General features: G+C 39.4%; 1 protein-coding gene across 1 annotated transcript in view; it reads left to right on the top strand.

Moving 5' to 3' along the window:
• Positions 1-20,824, top strand: part of LOC124789066 — a 93,065-nt gene extending 72,241 nt beyond the window's left edge. The window contains exon 7 of the mRNA XM_047256361.1: positions 20,513-20,824. Within this exon, the coding sequence (XP_047112317.1) occupies positions 20,513-20,672 (160 nt within the window). The 3' untranslated portion in view covers positions 20,673-20,824. The remainder of the gene's footprint in view (positions 1-20,512) is intronic.
• Positions 20,825-21,055: the final 231 nt, after the last annotated feature.

Below are 21,055 nucleotides of genomic sequence, written 5' to 3'. Positions count from 1 at the left end.
ACACAAGAGGAGGAACAAATGATAACAAACTGCGGAAATCCTCCTACTCATCCTAACATAATTTCTAAAATATGCGCCATCCTTTAGCGTTAATTCGCGAGAAACTCTCTCTGCCACCATCTACGCTTCCTCCGCCTTTTCTTCCTATCATCTTCCAAAAGAGCAAGTGTACCAGCACATAAAAATGTGAAATCTTCCAAATCGTCGTCGAAAGCTATCGCACAGTGATACATATCAACCTGTGTAAACGCACGCTCATACATGTATGAGGTTGATACTTGTCAACTCATACAAGTCGCGATACATGTCGCAAAGTTGCATACACATGTATCTCATACATGTGCCGATACAAATGGCAGTGTAAACGCACCTTGAGGACACCAAAATGTGTAAGCAGTAGCACGTGCCTCTCAAACGTTATTAAGAAAATCACAAGACAATTTTGGTCGTCAAATATATACCTGTGCGTGGCCATTTGAGAAATCCCTTATACCTGGAAGGAGCCTGAAACGACTTGTTACCTCCAAGTTTTGACCAGCACAGACGGCTTTCGAACGATGTACAATTAATCGTCGCTTTCGACATTATGAGCACAAGTTTCAGGATAGTATTTTTCGTTAAAACGTGGGAAACATAAAGTTAAATTGCACCAGCTGCATCGAATAAATTCTATGTTTCCACATACGCAAGGTCTTTTGAGGTTTTCTGTGGAAAAACAAACCTCGTTAACATTTTCAAAAACCTCTCTTTCAGCCGATAGTTTGGAAGCAAACCACGCCTAACGCAGCATTTCCTTAAATATCGGCGCTGATAATTGGTCATGCAGTATCAAGTGTATTTTAATAGCATTTTCTCATTCTCTTTTGATTAAATACATACAATTTTGAAAACACACACAAGCATACATTTTCAGTATCACTTTATGTGCTTGGTCGTTTACTAGTCGATAGTTATGAATATTACATTATTTGTGATAATAAAAATTTGTAGACTGCCAAATAACATTGTAAATTTAATAAAAGTTCATCCGATTACACATATTGTTCCCATTATATCAATTGTAATATAAATAGTGAAGAAAATGTGTTAGAAATAAAAAAAAAACTGACGAACAGGACTCGATCCCGCAATTACGGGGCTTGAACACTAACCACTCAGCTGCCATTGCTTCATGGTAGAAATGGCCATGCACAGGTGTATATTTGACGACTGAAATTATCTTGTGATTTTATCAATAATGCTTGAGAAGTACGTGCTACTGCTTACACATTTTGTTGTCCTCATGGAGTACTACAAGTATACGAAGTTTGCACTAAATCCACATTCCAAACGTCGCGGCCTCCCCTTTTTAGTGCAGAAGGAAGTAGATGAATATGTTAAGGAGTGTCATAGAAATATGGAGGTCAGAGAATTTGCAGAACTTGAATGTAAAAATGTAAATGAACAAACCTCAGATGCATGTACACGTATTGAGATGTTAGAACATCATAGTGAGACCAATTACACTTTTGTGTCAAATGTATCTACAACTAGTTTGGAGGAAAAGATAGAGGCTTTAGTTGACCAGAAGTTTTAAGAAAATGCCAAAAATTCAAGCAGTATTAACTTGTGTGGGGATGATACTACTAGACAAAGGGTGAAATTTAAAAAATTATAGGACAAAATTGCTAAAACTTGGCAGGCACTAAAATTGGGAGAACAAGGGAATAGAACACCAAATCTAAATCTATTAGAAGAGTTGCAGTTAGGGAGTGCCATGCTTTTGTCTAAGGTTTACTTGAGTTCAAGCAAGATGGGGATGTGCACCCAACACACTTCCTGAGAGTATTTTCAAGATCTTTGACACAAAAATGGGAAGACACAAAAAGGATAGATTTTGCACTAAGTTATTTGGTAGGTGATGCAGCAGAATGGGGTACAATACATTCCGAGGAGTTTGCATCCTGGGTTGATTTTTCAGAAAAGATTTAAGGAAAAAATACTGGCTCAGGAAATTCAGGCAAAGTTAACATTAGAACTTTTAGATTCCAAATACTGTAACAGTTCCTGGGGCAGTTAAAAACATTGAATGGCATGTAACATGATCAAAATATGTAGATAATCTGGTAGAGGAGATTCATCACACAAAGGTTTTGTTTGGGAGGTTACCTTATATATGAAAGGAGATTTTGTACAGGGGATAGTCCACATTGGATGATTTGTTGACGTTTTTGGAAAGTCTAAATGCAGTGAGCAAAGGACATGGTGACTTTAGTCACGGAGATAGAAATTAGTATCAAAATGGTGACACAAATAGGGCCAGTACTAATAACAGAAGATTTCAAAAGGAAAGAGAAATAAATTTTTGTTGAATAGCCTGAAATAATCCGATAAAGGTGCAACAAACACAGCACCTATCGAAAAACTCAAACTTACACACGCTGGTTCCAAACTCTGTAACAAATACTGATTTACAGAACAATGCAATTATTCCAATGCAGCCAATGATAGTGGTGGAAAACAGACAACTTCCCAGAACCAGCACCATGATCCAGGACATATTGATGTAGGGCAAGGCCCACATTTCAAACAGCTGGTTTCTTTCATGCAAACTATACCAGTGAAAGAATGGATTTTAGAAGAACAACAATTAGAAGACACTAGAGATGGGTAGTTTGCGAACAAACGGGTGCAAAGGAACAGTTCACCAAGATGAACGAAAGGACCGAGGAACGAATTCCAAGGAATGATCGGTTCATAGTTCACTTCGGTCGCGGCGGTCTACTTATAGTTCCCGGGAACGAGGAACAATCAGTTCATAGTTCATTTCGTTCGCGGCGGTCTACTTATAGTTCCCGGGAATGAGGAACGATCTGTTCATAGTTCACTTCGGTCGCGGCGGTCACTTCGGCAGTTTTCATTCCAGCCCCGGTCGTGTGCTCGTCTCAGTCTCGGTTTCCCTCGGCCGCACTCGTCGTTCTTCGCATGACCACTTGTCTCAGTTCCACTGCCGACTGCTCCTAGTTAGTTGAGTATCCAGTTGTTCGTTTCGTTCACTGCACTCGCCTATTTTACATGTGTTCCAAACTGTTCTTGCACTTGGTTCTGGCTATTCAGCGTCCACGACCGGTAATCAAAAAGTATTTTATAGTTACATAAATTACATAAAAATTTCGTTGTATGTAATAGGTACATCTTTTCAGGTAACAAAAGGGCATATCAGCTCACTTCATTATATCGATGAACAACAGAAGACATATTTATAACAAGGCAAGTTTTTTTTTTGTTATTCATATATTTTTTGGTTCCATCAACTTGATTTAGCAGCTAACTTTCAATACTTTGCTTAATTTTTAGTGTAATAAATTGCGTATAAAACGATTTTCGTGTATCTTTCATATGCAAAACATTACATTTAGGAAGGCTCTAATTATTTTTAAGTTTGGTTGTTTCCAATTTGCATTACCTGCTAGTTTGGCTTCTTTGAGGAAAAAAAAGTGGGTTGGCGGTCATTTTGGCTTAGTAGGAAAAGCGGTGCCTCTCCATTTGAAAAGACATAGATTGCCACAAAATCGTATTTACTTATTATCTCAAAAACATTTGTTCAGAAGGAGCTTTCCAACCAAAAATTTTATTACTGCGAATTTAATTATTATTATTATTGCTGCATTAACTTTAATAATGCAACATAAAAACCTAATTTTTACTAAGCGTGTGACGCAAGTATGAGAAAACCACATTTTATTTTATGCTTCCATAAAGTCTCTACTTCGCGTATGAACTCAGAGACAATGTGAAGTATATATAGGGTGTAAACGATTATTGTTTACAACATAGCATAGCTGTGTAGTGGAAGTCGAAACGAAGAATTTTATACAAGACACTTGTGGTCTATTAAGTTGGGAAACAGCCACCAACAGGTTTTCAAGACTACTTGAGCTATAGCTCATGCGCGTCGCGTGAGATTTTCGTGTTCTCTTCTCCAGCTCTCTACACATCGTCATTGATTGTTGCTTGCATTAGCTTGTTATTTCTTCACTGCCTAATTATTCAATGTTTGTCTGTTTGTTGTATCTGCTCGTAACGGGCAACACATCGTCCGTAATTGGTGAGCAGTCTGTACTCGGGGCTGGTTTTCCGTGCGCCACTCTATATTATTTCCCTGCGATCAGCCACATAAGGCTACAATTGGCTAAACGAGAGGCTCTGCAAGATCACAGAAATTACTTCTGAAGGTGTGTAAGAATTCTGTAATGAATAAAAACTCTATACTACAGGGGGGAGGCAAGTGCCCCCTCTTGGTGCCCTCCATCCTTCAGTCACCTACACTACTAGTTTTCAGTTTATCATAAGAACCATATACCAAGCACAAATGAACGGTGAATGAGTAAAAAAGAACAGTTCCCAAAAAAGAACGATCAGCAGTGAACTAGTTCCCAAGGATGAATGAGTTTGCCCATCTCTAGAAGACACTGAGAATAATTTTAAATCAGTAGATCGGGGGAAATAAACCATCAGAAGATACGTAAGTATGTCGATTCAGGAAGTGAAACCTCGCTTCTTTTAGAGTCATTATTATTATTAATTTTAAGACCCAAAGTGGTGCACCCTACATGTCCAATGACAGGAGTATACATTGTTGGTATAGAAATAAAACGAGAAGTAAGATTACATTTAATGCTGGGGAATTTTATGTGTATGCAAACACTTTTAGTAGTGCCCCATTTCAATGTGCAGTTATTGCTCAGCATTGATTGGATTATTGCAAATAAAGTAACTTCAGATTTTGCTGCCTGAGAATTGACATGTAATTACAACAATCAGTATTATGTGACAGCATTTAAGAGAGCGTTACGGAGATGCTGAACAAGCTCCAGTGGCGGACACTTCAAGAAAGGCGTTACGCAATACGGAGAGGTTTATTATCGAAATTACGAGAGAGCACATTCCGGGAAGAGATGGGCAACATATTACTACTGCCCACATATATCTCGCATAATGATCACAACGAAAAGATCTGAGAAATTAGAGCAAATACGGAGACTTACAAGCAGTCGTTCTTCCCACGCACAATTCGTGAATGGAACAGGGAAGGGGGGATCAGATAGTGGTACAATAAGTACCCTCCGCCACACACCGTAAGGTGGCTCGCGGAGTATAGATGTAGATGTAGATGTAGATGTAGAAATAAGTAACATAAAATATGGGATAAGGTTAGAGGCTACATGAAGCACATTGAGTGCTGAGAAAGCTAGTGATCGGCAAGAATTTTTACAGTTGCAAATAACGCTAAAAGCATGTGAATCAGTTTTGTTAACAGGACAACAAAAAGAGGACTTATACCAAACATCATTCCAGTTTGGAAAGGTGTTTTTAGATAAACCAGCAGTACTTGGAGATTATATATGTAGCTTTAAGATAAAAGATGATACCCAAATTTTTTTTTTGTAAATCTTATCCCGTACCACTGGGTATGAGACCAGTGGTGCAGGATGCTTCCTGTGAATGAACATGTAGAAATGGCATAAGGTAGACTAGTCTGTATTGATGAATTACTGGTAAAATTTGAACAAGCACAGTATTTTAGCTCCATGGATTTGACCTTGGAGGGTTAGCAGGTCATAATTGTTGAAAATTTGAGAAAATTTACCATTTGGTTTGAATATTTCAGTGTCCGTGTTCATTAGAGCTTTGGATGCAAAATTAGGTAAGGACCTACTAAAAAAGTTAATTATTTATGTAGAAGATGTATTTCTAATATCAAAAACTTGGGAAGAACATTGTAATCTGTTAACAAAAACTTTTGAAAGGTTTTATGTTAAAGGTATTACAATTAAGCTTTCTAAATGACATTTTGGCAGAGAAGTTTCTTGGATGCCTGGTAGGTATAAATGAGATAAAGCACAATCCAGAACGAATACAGGATATCAGAGATTGTCCCAAACCAAGGAATGTGAAACAGTTAAGATTGTTTCGAGGCTCAGTAGGATTTTATACAGAGGCAACCTGTGAACGATCCAAGGCTACAAATACTTCTCAAACAAAAGTTAAACTGGATTTGGAGTGGAGAGCAGTTGGAAGCATTCAATAATATTAACTTAGCATTGGCAGAGGCACCAATCTTAACCCTTTAACTGCTCTGGACCTGTTAACGTGCGTGCCTTTGTACCTGTCCCTGTGTGCTCTGAACGTGTTTACGCGTACCACCAGTCCTTCTACCTGGTACTCTGAATGTGTCTACACGTATTCAGAGTATCAGGTAGAAGGACTGGTGGAGCGCATAAACACATTCAGAGCACACAGGGACAGGTACAAAGGCACACACGTTAACACGTCCAGAGCAGTTAAAGGGTTAATACATCTGTATATGGATAAGCCTTTAAGTTTAGCACTGATGCATTGGAATATGGAATTGCTTGCGAATTGTTCCAGAGAGAGTTGAATCTGACACAAGGAGACCATAATACCGTAGCGTGTGCCAGTAGAGCACTGAGCAAACACGAGTTAAATTGTACTACAACAGGAAAAGAGTTATTGGCCTTAATATGGAGTTTAAAGGAATTTCAGACTCCAATTTGGGGGTCTAAAATTATAATTTATACTGACCCTCGAGGCCTGTTCTTCTTAATGGAAAGCGATCTATTACGTAGGAGACTCGTAAGACGGGTATTTTCCTACAAGAGTATCATATATAGAGATAAATTACATAAAACGTTCACAGAACGTGGTTGCTTAGGTGTTGTCATGCCTACCTATGGGTATGAGTGACATCATGGGAACTGAGGGTCTTGGAGTAACATTCAGCCTAAGACATACAGAACTTGACAACAAGAATAAGGCAGGGTGTACTTGAGAATACACAATTTAAATATAAGTGGTTACCCATGAAACAAGGTGTAGCTATTAACAATCAAACAGTTGAATGGATAATACATGACAATGTTTTGTTTTGGAGATTAAGAACTATAAGATTTCATGGAGATATGTGACTGTGGAGACACAACTTATTAGTTTATCCACAAGGGATATGGACATTTTGGAGTACGTAAGTGCATCAAGCACATTGTCAAATTCATTTACTTAAAGGGTTTAAGTAGAAAAGTGGTATCAGTTTAAGATCCTGTGAAGTAGGCTAGAAAATGAAAAGACGATAACCAAGCTGTAAGTTAGAAACTGCATTGTATAATGCCAAAGAATTACATGACCCTACTGCAGCCGACTTTTTGGTCAAGTTCTGTGAAGAGAAGGTGTAACATATAAATCATCCAAATACAGAAACAGTGGTCCTCTACAAAATATATAAAATTGTATCCCACAAAACATGCAAATACAGGAACAATGGTTCACTGTTTCAGGGAATATTTTGAAAGTGTAGGAAAACCACACAGATTGCTAATGGATAATGACCCACAGTGTCAGTCAGGAGTTTAAGGAGTTTTTGATACGGGAAAAAGTTAAGCCTATAGCTATCTCAAAATATCATCCATGAAGTAACCATTGTGAATGAATTATGAAGGAGATTTCATGACTATGTTGAACGTATTGTCCTGCTAAACATACATCTTGGACACAATTAATTCCTGAGTTACAGATTATTGTCAGTGAACTACCACACATGACGACAGGATTAGCAGCTTTGGAAGTGATGAACAAACCATTAATAGGGGCACCATTACTAAAAATGTTTAACTGACCTAAATCAGAAGCAATCTCTATGGATGAAACACGATTACACATAGGCAGCAATTTATGTTTACACGTGGAACAGCATTTGCGACAACATAACCGTGTCATGCACATGTTCTGGAATTTAAGATTGGCAAGTTCGTATTGATTCACCAGTTAAGTTCAAAAATCAAAAAGGAGAGACAATTTTTTTTCCAAAATATGGCGGACCATGTATGGTAAAAGGGACTCCACACCCGAAAGCTTTGTTCCTAGGAGAACCAACAACAGAATGAGCGAAAGGATTATATAATGTGGAACTGGTAAAATGTTACAAAGAGCCAGAATAACCTTCATGCAATAGTAACAACAAGCTGAGCATAGATAGTTTTGAATTTTGTGATGCAGGACATTTTGTAGTGACAAAATGGAAAAAAAAATATATAAAATTTATTACTTTCTTATATTTTCCAATACTAGGAGCTAATTCCCATAAATGTTAAGTAATGTTTTCTACCTTTTGTATTTGATTCACTATTATTTGGGGTGGGTTTATATACTGTTTTATAAGGGAAGGTTAATTTATCATCAGGCATAGCGTACAGGTACCCAGGTACCAGCCATCTTGAGTGTTAGCTTAGTCTCTTTTTTTTTGGGGGGGGGGGGGGTTGTCACAGTTCGGGATCTTCCTATGGAGATAAAGATGTAGATGACACGCTAAAACTGAATGCTAGGGAATCCAGTCACAACACAAGTGGGGAGACGGGAAGGAAATGTGCCTTAGGGAAGTTAAGATGATGTTGTGTACCAAAAGAAATGCACAAACAAGGTGCACAGTGAAGCAAACAGGAGCTCAAAAAGTCTAATAGGGAGGCTGCAGGAAGTGTGGCAAGAAGGTCGAAGAGCAATAGGATTAGGATACTTCAGTACTCGGATTGGTAGTTGTGTGATGTGATGCACATCGTGAAGAGAGAAAAAAGGGAGGTTTACAGGGTACATTACCCCACAGATGGGAACCTACATCAGGTTAGGGTGGACCCGAAGGAGAGATGAACCAACCACATTTTTTAGGATGATGGGAGAAGAAGGTTAGGGCTGGACTCCGTATCAAGCTTCTGTACTATGGGGAAAGATTAGCTATACCTGGAAATGCTGTAAAGTGAAGGAAACTTATTAAAGGACAAATGTTTTATTTGAAATGAGTTTTCCACCAAACTTAGGAAAGTATGACATAACAGTAATAAGGGAATTATGAGAGTTACCTGTTTCTGTGCTTCACTGTGCTGGCTGTATGTGCTCTGAGGTTTGGCCCTAAAAAGTAAGGATGAAGTGCTGGCACATCTCTGAATCAACCATATTTGAGTTACAATGCAATGTTTCCCTGAACATGATATTCTTGTATGAGAAGTATAAATATTATTTGGAATCTTAACAGTTTTGGAACCAAGAGTTCCCTTTGGCCAGCATATTGTAATTTGATGAATAATTGTAATTAAAAAGAAAAATGGGTATGATACATTTTCATTTTAAATAAATATGAAAATGTTAAGGAGATACTTAAAGGAAACAAATGCAGAGTATTATTAAGAATTAGAGACAATGTTCAGCAGAATTTGAGAAAATGGACTATACTGGCCATGTGTGGATGAGTGGCATGTGTGTGAATTTGTGTGTGTGTTTCATCTGATGAAGGACTTTGATAGCCAACAATCTACTTTTAAATGTGTCTGACCATCACTCAACACCACCTCTGTGTGGTGAGGAGCAATCTATTCAAATGTAATTTATCATGCGTTATCCAAGAATTTTTACAAGGGCCTTTTCTTTTTGACTAGTTGTTTCTCTGTTGCAGCCACCGTTTCATGCCTCATGCCTCATGCTCCCTTGAAACCCTTAACAGTCTCTATATATTTCAACAATATGAAAAAGATTGATTGCTGCTCACCTTATAGAGGACAGGTTGAGTTGCAGACAGGCACAACAAAAAGACTGCTATACATTTTAGTTTTTGGCTGAAAGGCCTTCTTTTGGAGTAGAGAACACACATTCACACATAACCACTGTCTATGGTCATTGTGGCCAAACTGAGTCATAATTGTGCCTGATGGCAACAAAAATCCAGTGCTGGTTGTGAGAAGGCATGGAGTGGAGACGTGTGTGTGTGTGTGTGTGGGGGGGGGGGGGGGGGGGTATAGTTTGGTGGGGTGGAAGGAGGTATTGTGCTGCTTTTGTGAGTATGCATTGACATGATGGGGGCAGGGTAATTTGGAGGATTTTTCAGGGGGAGGGGGGGGGGGGGGGGAGGAGAGAAATAGAGAAGAAGAAAAGGACCAGTGGGTGTGTTGGTGGAACAGAAGGTGCGGATAGTGCTGGAGTGGGAGAGCAGGGAAGGGGTGGAAGACAGGGACTATCGAAGGTTGAGGCCACGGGAAGTTACAGGAACAAACAATGTGCTGCAGTGAGAGTTCCTACCTGCACCATTGAGAAAAGCTGATGTTGGTGAGAAGGATCCAGGTGGTGCAGGCTGTGAAGCAGTCATTGAAGTGAAGCACATTGTGTTGGGCAGCAACTGGGTGGTCCAGCTGTCTCTTACCACAGTTCGTTGATGGCCATTCATGCAGACAGCCAGCTTGATGATTCATGCCCACGTAGGAAGCAGTACGGTGGTCCCAGCTTAGTGTGCATATCACGTGACTGCATTTACAGGTAGCCTTGCCTCTGATGAGATAGGTGATGCTTGTGATCGGTCTGGAGTGGATGTATGGGAGAGGTCATGTTGGAAAGATATGAGTCATGTGACAAGGGGTTGGTGGCAGAGGTGGAATAAGGATGGACAAGGGTACCTCTAGTTTTGGTGGGTGGCAGAATACCACTGAAGGAGAGGTGGGAAGGATAGTGGGTAGGATGTTCTTCATTTCAGGGTATGACGAGAGATAGTCGAAACCCTGGCAGAGAATGTGATTCACTTGCTCGAGTCCTGGATGGTGCCGAGTCACAAGGGACTGCTCTTTGTGGCCGAATTGTGGGTATGTGGGGGATGGTAGGTGACTGGACAGAAAAGGTTTGGAGATCTGCGTATGTACAAGGTTGGCAGGGTAATTTCAGTCTGTGAAGGCATAGGTGAGACCCTTAGTATATTTGAAGAGGGACTGCTTGTCACTGCAGATGCAATGACCATGAGTGGCTAGGCTGTATGGCAAGGACTTCTGGGTATGGAATGATGGGCAGCTGTCAAATTGGAGGTTTTGCTGGTGGCCAGTAGATTTGATGTGGGCAGCGGTACTGATGTACCCGTCCTTGAAGTGGAAGTCAACGCCAAGGAAGGTGGCTGTTGAGGAGTACCATGTGAAGCAAATGGGAGAAAAAGTGTTGAGATTCTGGAGGAACGTGGATAGGATGTCCTCACCCTCAGTCCAGATCATGAAGGTGTCTTCAGTGAATCTGAACCAGTTGAGGGGTATCGGATTATGGGTGGTTAGGAAGAATGCCTCTAGATAGCCTGTGAATAAGTTGCATAGGCTTGAGCCATGCAAGTGCCCATTGCTGTACCATGGATTTGTTTGTAGGTGGTAACTTCAAAGGAGAAGTAATTGTGGGTGAGGATATAATTGAACATGGTGACCAGGAGGGAATCATAGGTTAGGAATCAGTTGGACATTGGGAAAGGTAGAGTTCAATAATGACAAGACTGTGGGCATTTGGAATGTTAATGTAGAGAAAGATGGCATCAGCAGTGATGAGCAGGTCACCATGCAGTAAAGGAACAGGAACAGTGGAGAGTGGGTGAGGGAAATGGTTGGTGTCTTTTATTTAGGAGGGTAGATTACAGGTCATAGGCTGAAGACTTTGGTCCACAGGAGCAGAGATTCTCTTAGTGAGGTCACAGTAATCAGCCACAATGGGACATCCTTATCGAAGACCCATCTCCCTTTCTTCAATTTGTAGAGTTGTAAAGGTAAAAACTCCATGAATAGTGAAAACACTAACTCATCAATAGTTGCATGAATAAAACTGAGAACTTTGCTAGTATTCTTATGAATCCTTCTTGAGAGCTCTTAGGTCCACACACATGCCAGCACTGGCTGGGACTGCAGTTATGTGTTCTATTGGGAGGAGTGGGTGAGGGGAGAAATGAGGTGGGAATAGGAGTTTGGGTTGAAAAGGGTGACAGATGGCGGGGGGAGAGAGGCAGCAGATGCATAGGACAGGAATGTGGTTCAGGCAAGCTTATTTCAGCTGCAGGCAATGGGAGTTGTGTGTAACACACAATAATGTCAAGGAGTGACTGGGCTTCAGATTCTTATCTCCTTGCCTGGAAATGAGGAGCATCCTACCTGCAACTTCCAAAATGGTATTCCATCACCCACCTTGTATGTGCAGTACCCTGTTCTATCTTCATCTCACACCAACTCCAACCACTTGCCATATGAATCATACCCCTGTAGAAGACCCAGATGAATTACCTGTCCAATGCATCCACCTTGCACATCCTACTCCAGTCCTGCCACAGGTGTATTCTAAACTATTAGAGGCAGAGCCACCTGTGAAAAGGTATGCCATGTAGCAGCTCTGCTGTAAGTTCAACAACACGTGGTACATGGGCATGGCGATCAACCAGCTAAATGCACTGCCATCACCAAACTGTGGGTGAGAATGGAGTTGACAACCCACCAGCGGATAATGCTGTTTACCACATCTTGCTCAACCTAAATTGCTGCTTCACAACCCTTGCCATCTGGGTCCTCCATACATTTTCTCCTCCCCCACCAATACCAGATTCTCTGAATAATGTACATGGAGTTGTCCTTGCAACACATTCTTCGACCTTGTAATACTTCTGGCCTCTAGATTAGATTAGATTAGATTTACTTTCATTCCAATTGATCCGTAGTGAGGAGGTCCTCCAGGATGTGGAACATGTCAGAAAAACAACAATACATGACAAATATTTACAACTAAAACAAATAAGCTAATGTACCATTCCACAGGTCCCAAGTGGAATGATCGTCATTTTTTAATGAACACTAAGAGTCATTTTACAAATACTATTGCACTGAATTTAAAATAAAAAAGTTTTTTATTTATTTATAAGGTAAGAAACATGTAATACAACTACTGTAATACTTATTTACAATGAACACATTACTGCACTGAAATGGTGCAGAAGTTAGATTATACTTACACACACACAAGCACACACAAGCACACACACACACACACACACACACACACACACACACACACACACACACACACACACACACAAATTTTCAGTGAACACATTACTGCACTGAAATTGTGCAGAAGTTATGTTGTACTTATATACAAATCAGTTGGTTTTCCTAAGAAATTCATCAATGGAGTAGAAGGAGTTGGCCACCAATAAATCCTTTAGGCTTCTCTTAAACTGAATTTCATTGGTTGTTAAGCTTTTTATGGCTGCTGGCAAGTTATTGAAAATGTGTGTTCCTGAATAATGCACACCTTTTTGTACAAGACTAAGTGACTTTAAATCCTTGTGAAGATTATTCTTATTTCTAGTATTGATTCCATGAATTGAGCTGTTGGTTTGAAAAAGTGATATATTTTTAATGACAAATTTCATTAAGGAATAAATATATTGGGAAGCTGTAGTTAGTATCCCTAGTTCCCTAAACAGGCTTCTGCAGGATGTTCTTGAGTTCACACCACATATAATTCTTACTGCACGTTTTTGTGCCCGGAAAACTTTAGCTTGGCTTGATGAATTACCCCAGAAAATAATCCCATATGACATTATGGAATGAAAGTAAGCATAGTATGCCAGCTTTTTCATTTTTATATCCCCTATGTCTGACAAAATTCGCATTGCAAACAGAGATTTGTTAAGACGCTTCAGCAGTTCTGTGGTGTGCTCCTCCCAGTTGAATTTATTATCAAGCTGTAATCCCAAGAATTTAACACCGTCCACTTCTTCTATCTTCTTGTCATCATATGTTAGACATATACTCTTGGGACACCCCTTACAAGTTCTGAACTGCATGTAGTGTGTTTTTTCAAAGTTTAGTGACAAAGAATTGGCTAGGAACCAGTGATTAATGTCCACAAATATTTTATTGGCTGATCTTTCTAAGACTTCACTTGATTTGCTATTTATTGCAATGTTTGTATCATCAGCAAACAAAACAAACTTGGCATCTGGTAATGTTACTGATGAAAGGTCATTGATATACACAAGAAAAAGTAAGGGCCCCAAAATGGAACCTTGTGGGACCCCACATGTAATTAGTTCCCAGTTGGATGATGCCTGATAGCTTGATACATGTCTCTTTCCTAATAACACCCTTTGTTTCCTGCCAGAGATATAAGATTTGAACCATTTTGCAGCATTTCCTGTTACACTATAATATTCTAGTTTACTTAAAAGGATATTGTGATTTACACAGTCAAATGCCTTTGACAGATCACAAAATATACCAGTTGCCTGCAATTTTTTGTCTAATGAATTAAGTACATTTTCACTGTAAGTGTAGATAGCCTTCTCAATATCAGAACCTTTTAGAAATCCAAACTGTGACTTTGACAGTATGTTATTTGAGATAAGATGGTTATAAAGACGACTGTACATTACTTTTTCGAAAATTTTTGAGAATGCTGGCAACAGTGAAATTGGACGGAAATTTGATGCTATTTCTTTATCTCCCTTCTTAAACAGTGGCTTAACTTCAGCATATTTCAGCCATTCGGGAAATATTCCACTGATAAACGACTGGTTACACAGATAGCTTAATATGTTACTTAGCTCAGAATCACATTCTTTAATTAACTTTGTTGATATTTCATCATACCCACTAGATGTTTTTGATTTTAAAGATTTTATGATGGACGTTATTTCTGTTGGGGTAGTGAGGGTCAAATTCATATTATGGAAGTTACTTGAAATGTCTGGTCTAAGGTAATCCATAGCAGCATCTACCGAACCTGACAACCCCATCTTTTCAGTAACAGTTATAAAATGTTTGTTAAAAAGTTCTGCAACACTATACACATCTGTCACCAATGCATCATTTACTCTTAATGCTATTTGTTCCTCTTCATGTCTGGTTCTACCGGTCTCCTCCTTCACTATATCCCATATTGTCTTTATTTTGTTATCTGATATGACTATCTTTTCCTTGTAATATATTTGCTTTGACATCCGTATTACAGTCTTTAATATTTTGCAGTATTTCTTATAATGTGCTATAGCATCAACATTGGAAATGTTTCGGATTGACAGATACAGTTTTCTTTTTGTTTTACAAGATACCCCTATTCCTCGAGTAATCCATGGCTTCTTTGTAGACATTGCTCTAACCTTGGTAAGTTTTGGGGGAAAGCAGTGTTCAAATAAGGTAAGCACTTTATTAGCAAAAATGTTATATTTTTCATTCATGCCATGAGCACTGTAAACATCAGTCCAGTGAATGTCTCTGAGGAGTGTCCTAAAATAATCAATTTTTGGCTTACTGATTACCCTCTTGAGCTCAGATTTAACAGATTTTATATCCTGTTCAGTATTAACATTTAACAGAAGGAACTGCATGTCATGGTCTGAGAGGCCATTGACTATTGGTTTTGTAATATAATTTTGTTCATTTGACTTTTCTATAAAGATATTATCAATGGCTGTTTGTGAGCAAGTGGTTATCCTAGTGGGGAACTTTACTGTGGGAATTAAGTTGAATGATAATGTTACTAACTCAAATAGGTTCTTATTGGGAGAGTCTTTAAGGAAATCTACATTGAAATCACCAGCAACCACTATTTCTTTGTTTTTGGTTGTTAAATGGGCCAGTACAGCTTCAAGGTGGTTTACAAACAGATTAAAGTTACCTGCAGGTGCTCGATATACACTTAATATTATGAAAGATTTTTTGTGAAAATCTAATTCTGTTGCACATGCTTCCATATGCTGTTCTAGGCAAAATTTATGAATGTCTATGTTCTTAAATTTATGACAGTTCCTGATGAATGTGGCATCACTGGTGGCATCACTGGTAGACCCTGCCCCATCTCTGGTAGACCCTGCCCCATCACTGATAGACCCTGCCCCATCTCTGGCAGACCTTGCCCCATGACCCTTCACTCATCCTGCAGTCACATCATTTTCTCTATAGTCTCCCTCTTTGTCTTCCTCTTGTTCTACCTCTCCATCCTAATGCACTCCACTGTATCATCATCATCATATGCTACACACAACTCCCTCTGCCTGCAACCAAAATGAGCGTACTGGTTCCACATTTCTATCCTTGGCACCTGGTGCCCGTTCTTACCAGCTGTCAGCCACCTTTCCCAAACACTTCCTCCTGCCTCCTTTTTCACCTCACCCACTCCTCCTGACACAACACCAGTCAAGTTGGACTGCTGGCAGAATGTAGTCAGCTTGGACTATATACTCTACAAGTATGTGTGTGTATTGTGTAGGAACGGGGGGTGGGGTGGAAGGTGGTTGCACCTGAGCATGCACATGTGTGTGCTCTATAGCTCTGAAGGAGGATTCCTCCGAATGCTAGCAAAGTGTTCAGACTTGTTTATCTGCCTATTAACAACTCAGTGCCTCCACTATTCAGTGAGTTGTTACCTTCCCTCCTTAAAGTATTTACCATGATAAATCTATGTGAAATCTTCCATTATCTATTCCACAAGTGCAGCTTACTTTTATTATTCTTGATTAAATAGTGGTCTATTCAACATTCTACCAAGTAGCTGCCTGTTTAATCTCCCGCCCCCTGTCCCAACCCTTTGTCTGTCCATGTTTTTCTACCATTCTTTTGTTCTGTCTCTCACTATTCAATTCCAGTCTTCCATCACAGTTAAATTTTCATCTCTTTGAATGAACTGAATAATTTATTTTGCCATATGTACCAGTCTCTCCTTCCCTTTATATTGAACTTTAACATATCCATTTCTCTTTTCCATTTCCCTAACATAACCAACACAATTAAGAGCTCTAACATTCCATGCCCTGCCCTATAAAATGGCAGATTTGTTTTTCCTTCTAATATGTACACCTGGCTATCTCCTGTCTGGAGATCAAAACAAAGCTATGAAAAAATCCTGTGCTCTTGGGCAAGCAAATGTTAGTTTGGCCTTTCCAGAGACATCCTTCCAACACCGTTGCACCTGTGCTTAAGATGTCTGTATTGTTGAGGAACATAAACATCTCCAATGTGGCAAGATCCAAGGATCATGAAAGGGTGGTATGGGGAGCTGATAGTGGTGTATTGCACCTGGAAATTTAAATTCATTTCAAGGTACATCATATTGTCTCCAACCATTTACGTATTCAATTATAACTTTTAGTTAACTGAAAGTGAGAAATGATCAATTCCCTGGAGAGATCACAGAATAACACTTCCTGTAAAGGAAAGCTTTGCTGCCATTGTTTTGATGCAAAACTTGGTTGTACATGTGCCCCCCCCCCCCCCCCCCCCCCCACACACACACACACACACACAAACTAGAGCCCTTGTTTATTCAGATCATATTTCCACTTTACCCCCCCCCCCCCCAATTCCCACCATAATCAACAGCTCATTCGACTAAGTTCTGCATCCATGCAACACTTTTCTTTAAGAGTATTAAAGCTATTTAGAAACCTCTCTGGCGATCTGATCATCTCTCAGTTACAGTCAACATTTTTTCCCCTACAATATTGTACAATACAAGTAGTGAATGGTACGTGATCACACGATATTATTATTTCACACGTGGGTCTAGTGACTGTCTGTGTCATATAAATAGCCAGCTTCATATAAACAATGAAAAATGTCAGCAAAGTAAGTCTTCCATAAAAATATTTGTAAGATTTGTGAACAGTGAAAACTGTGTAAGTAATGCTGAGTAACTCTTTACCACATTTCTGATAGAAAATAATCTACCACTAGCATGTTCTGATCATGCAGACCCTCTCTTTTGTAAAATGTGTTCATGTTCAGCAGTATCAAAGAAATAATACTCCAAAATGAAAATTGATGCAATACTGTGATGCTTAACTGCATCAGTACAAAGTGAAATTGCAGGTGTTGTCAAAAATATCCCATTTGCTTTGAATGCTGATAGTACCAGCATGAATGAATGAAACAAAACTCTATCCAGTTGTGTCTTATTTCACTGTGGAAATTAGCAAAATAAGCTTAGTGATAATATCTGTAAAAGAGTCTACAGTGAACACAGGTGAAGGTATTTTTAATTTTTGAAATACAGAATTAAGAGAAAAGGACATTACTTGGAAGAACTGCAGTGCCGTCTCATAAGACTGGCTTTTTTGTTAAAACACCGACAGAAAAAAAATTGCAGCACCAAGGTGTTGTGCAACATAAACGAAAGGTGGTATGTCTGAAACATGATGACTATTCAAATTTCGTGCCAGTTGCATAAGAATGGTGCTAGTAACTCCACTGTGAGGATCTGAAATCAGTTTTTCTTTAAATACACACTGTAATGGTCATGAGTGTCAGTTACCTTTGAGGTTGGACATGGTGAGTTGATGTTGGTCAAGAATACCATTAAGGACCAAGACGCCATTGTCAGCACCTCACTGAGTTTCAGTGATGCCATGTAATAGGGCTACAAGAAGCTGGATGTTCCTTCTGTGATATTGCAGAAAGACTTGGCAGGAATGTAGCCACTGGACATGGAGCTGGCAGCAGTGGTCACGAGAATTTACAGTCGCAAGAAGGCTGGACTCCAGATGGCCAGGTGGCATTGCCGAGAGAGAAGGCCATCGTGTTTGGTGTATGGCACTGGCACATCATACTGTGTGTGCAGCAGTAATTTGAGCAGCACTAGGCACCACAGTGACACAGAAAACTGTTAAAAATTAGATAATTCAAGGACACTCCGAGCCAGATGCCCTGTAGTGTGCATTCCACTAACCCCCAAACCAATGCCGTTTGTGACTTCAGTGGTGTCAAGCTAGAGCTCATTGGAGGGGAGGATGGAGGTTTGTTGTGTTTTATGATGAAATGTAGTTCTGGTTATGTGCCAATGATGGCCGTGTGTTGATTAGGAGGAGATCAGTTGAAGGCCTACAACCAACCTGTGCTAGATGCACTGGACCTATGCCTGGAGTTGTGGTCTGGGGTGCAATTTCATATAACAGCAGGAGCTCTTTCATGCTTATCCCATGCACCCTGACTTCAAAATTGTGTGCCAGTCTGATGAGTGAACCTGTTGTGCTGCCATTCATGAACAGCAATCCAGGGCGTGTTGTCCAATAGGGTAGCGCTCCCCCACATACCACTATTGTAATGCAACATTCTCTACAGCATGTTGGCATGTTGCCTTGGCCTGCTGGATCACCAGATCTGTCTCCAATTGAGTACAAATTGGACATCATCGGAATACAACTCCAGCATCAACTGCAAAAAGCCTTAACCATCCCTGTACTGAGTGACCAAGTGCAACAGACAAAGCAACTCCATCCCAGAAACTGATGTCTGTCACCTGCACAACACAATGTCTGCACATTTACATGCTTGCAGTTCAACACTCTGGTGATTAATCTGGTTATTAATGTACCAGCATTTCATATTTGCAATGGCTTGTCTCACACTTACATTAACATGCGATCTTGCAATGTTAACCACTTAAATATGTTACCTAGACAAATGTATTCCCGAGATTTCGTTACTCTATATTAATTATTCTTTGTGTTGCAATTACTGATAGCTGCTTTCAAAACTTGGCATCCCTGCCAGTGTAGGAAGGCCTTGTTGGATAATATTGCATGGCCAGGTCAGTGAATCGTCCAGACTGTTTCCCCTCTGCAACTACTGAAAAGACTGATACTCCTCTTCAAGGATCATTGTTAGTTTGGCCACTTCAGATAGCCTTTCTGTGTTGTCTCAAAATCTAAAATATGGCTACCTGTATCACTGAGCAAGCCACCCTACTGTGGGAAGAACCAAGGTTTGTGAGGAAACACGTGGTATAAATTGATTAATGACATAATGCCTTTAGAGTGAAAAGATTGTATAAACACCCCACAAGGAAAAATATCTTTTGTTGCCAAATATGTCACCATACAGACAAACCCAGTGAATAATGAATTCTAGACAGGGTATTAAGGAGACGTGGTTGTTGTAATTCTTGTAACAGCATTATGAGATTAAGCTTATTTCATATAAAATTTGATAACCTGGAAGAAATGTGAAAGCAAATAGAATTAGTAGAATTGTGGGTCTTGTTGTTGTGTTGTGTTGATCATGTGGTGTAGTGATAGTGTCTGAATAAATCAGTCAAATCTGCATTGATATTCACAGCAGCAGAGTGAGAGATAAGTGATAAATGTTGGAGGCTGCAAGTACCATATAGATGTTTGCACCATTTATAGGTACAAACATGATGTTTGGAAATGTGAACTGCCAGTTAAGAATCAAGATGGCTTCTTACTTTATAATGAGATTAGTAAATTCCATGTTTGAATATCACTTAAAAAACCTTTAGAAGTGATTAAAGAATAAATTAGCATGTAGACTAAAATATAATGCTTGTGAAATTGCTTCAAACTGTAGGTCATAACTACCAACGTCTTGTCATCACAATTACGTGAAAAATTGTGCACTAAAGAACCTGTACTTATTGCTAGCTCAGCATATTAGTTTATTTGGAATATTACAAAGATATCAGAGGAGCATTCTGGAAGGAAATTGAGGTAGATGACAAAATGCAGCTACTCATATTGGGGAATTAGACTGTGGATGTACATCTTTTCAGTGGTGTAGAGTAGCATCTGTCATTGTTATGAGGTAGTGAGGAACTGCATCTTGTTTCGTGTAAAATATTGTCAGACTTGTTTCTTGAGCTCTATGCACATTTGAAAACAATTTTTTTTCCCCTTCAGATTGCAGCAATTGTGTCGTGCAATAGGAGCAGTGCCAAGTGTGTCAAATAAAAATATTGTAGTTTTGAAGGCACCATTACCTCCATTAACATCTGTTGGTGGTGGTGGTGGTGGTGCTGGCAGAAATCGTCGCACAGGAAGAGGAGGACGTCAGCAGTAGCAAGCCAAGTGCAAATTTTTATTTTGTGCTGCAAGAAAAGTAAAATGTTATCTCTGTTGTTATATTCTCTCTGAATATTTTTCATATTGTACTGAAAAATTTCTTGAATGAATATATTGTAAATTAATACCTGATTAAAGTTCAGATAATTATCTTTGGTTGATGATTTCAACATTGCATTTATCCTTTATTTGATGTCCAGAAAAACTTGTTTTACTTCTCAATATATTTTTAAATATAATACAACTCCTCCTGCTCCCAAATTCTTTTTGTATATGAGGGGCATTCAATAAGTAATGCAATACATTTTTTCTCAGCCTTATTTGGTTGAAAAGTGCTGAATTTGTTCTGGGATATAGTTAACTGTTCCCATTTCAGCCCTT

The sequence above is a fragment of the Schistocerca piceifrons genome, chromosome 1 (genome assembly GCF_021461385.2).
Source record: "Schistocerca piceifrons isolate TAMUIC-IGC-003096 chromosome 1, iqSchPice1.1, whole genome shotgun sequence".
Lineage (NCBI taxonomy): Eukaryota > Metazoa > Arthropoda > Insecta > Orthoptera > Acrididae > Schistocerca > Schistocerca piceifrons.
The sequence above is the reverse complement of the archived record's forward strand: the minus strand, read 5'-3'. Positions and strand labels throughout refer to the sequence as shown.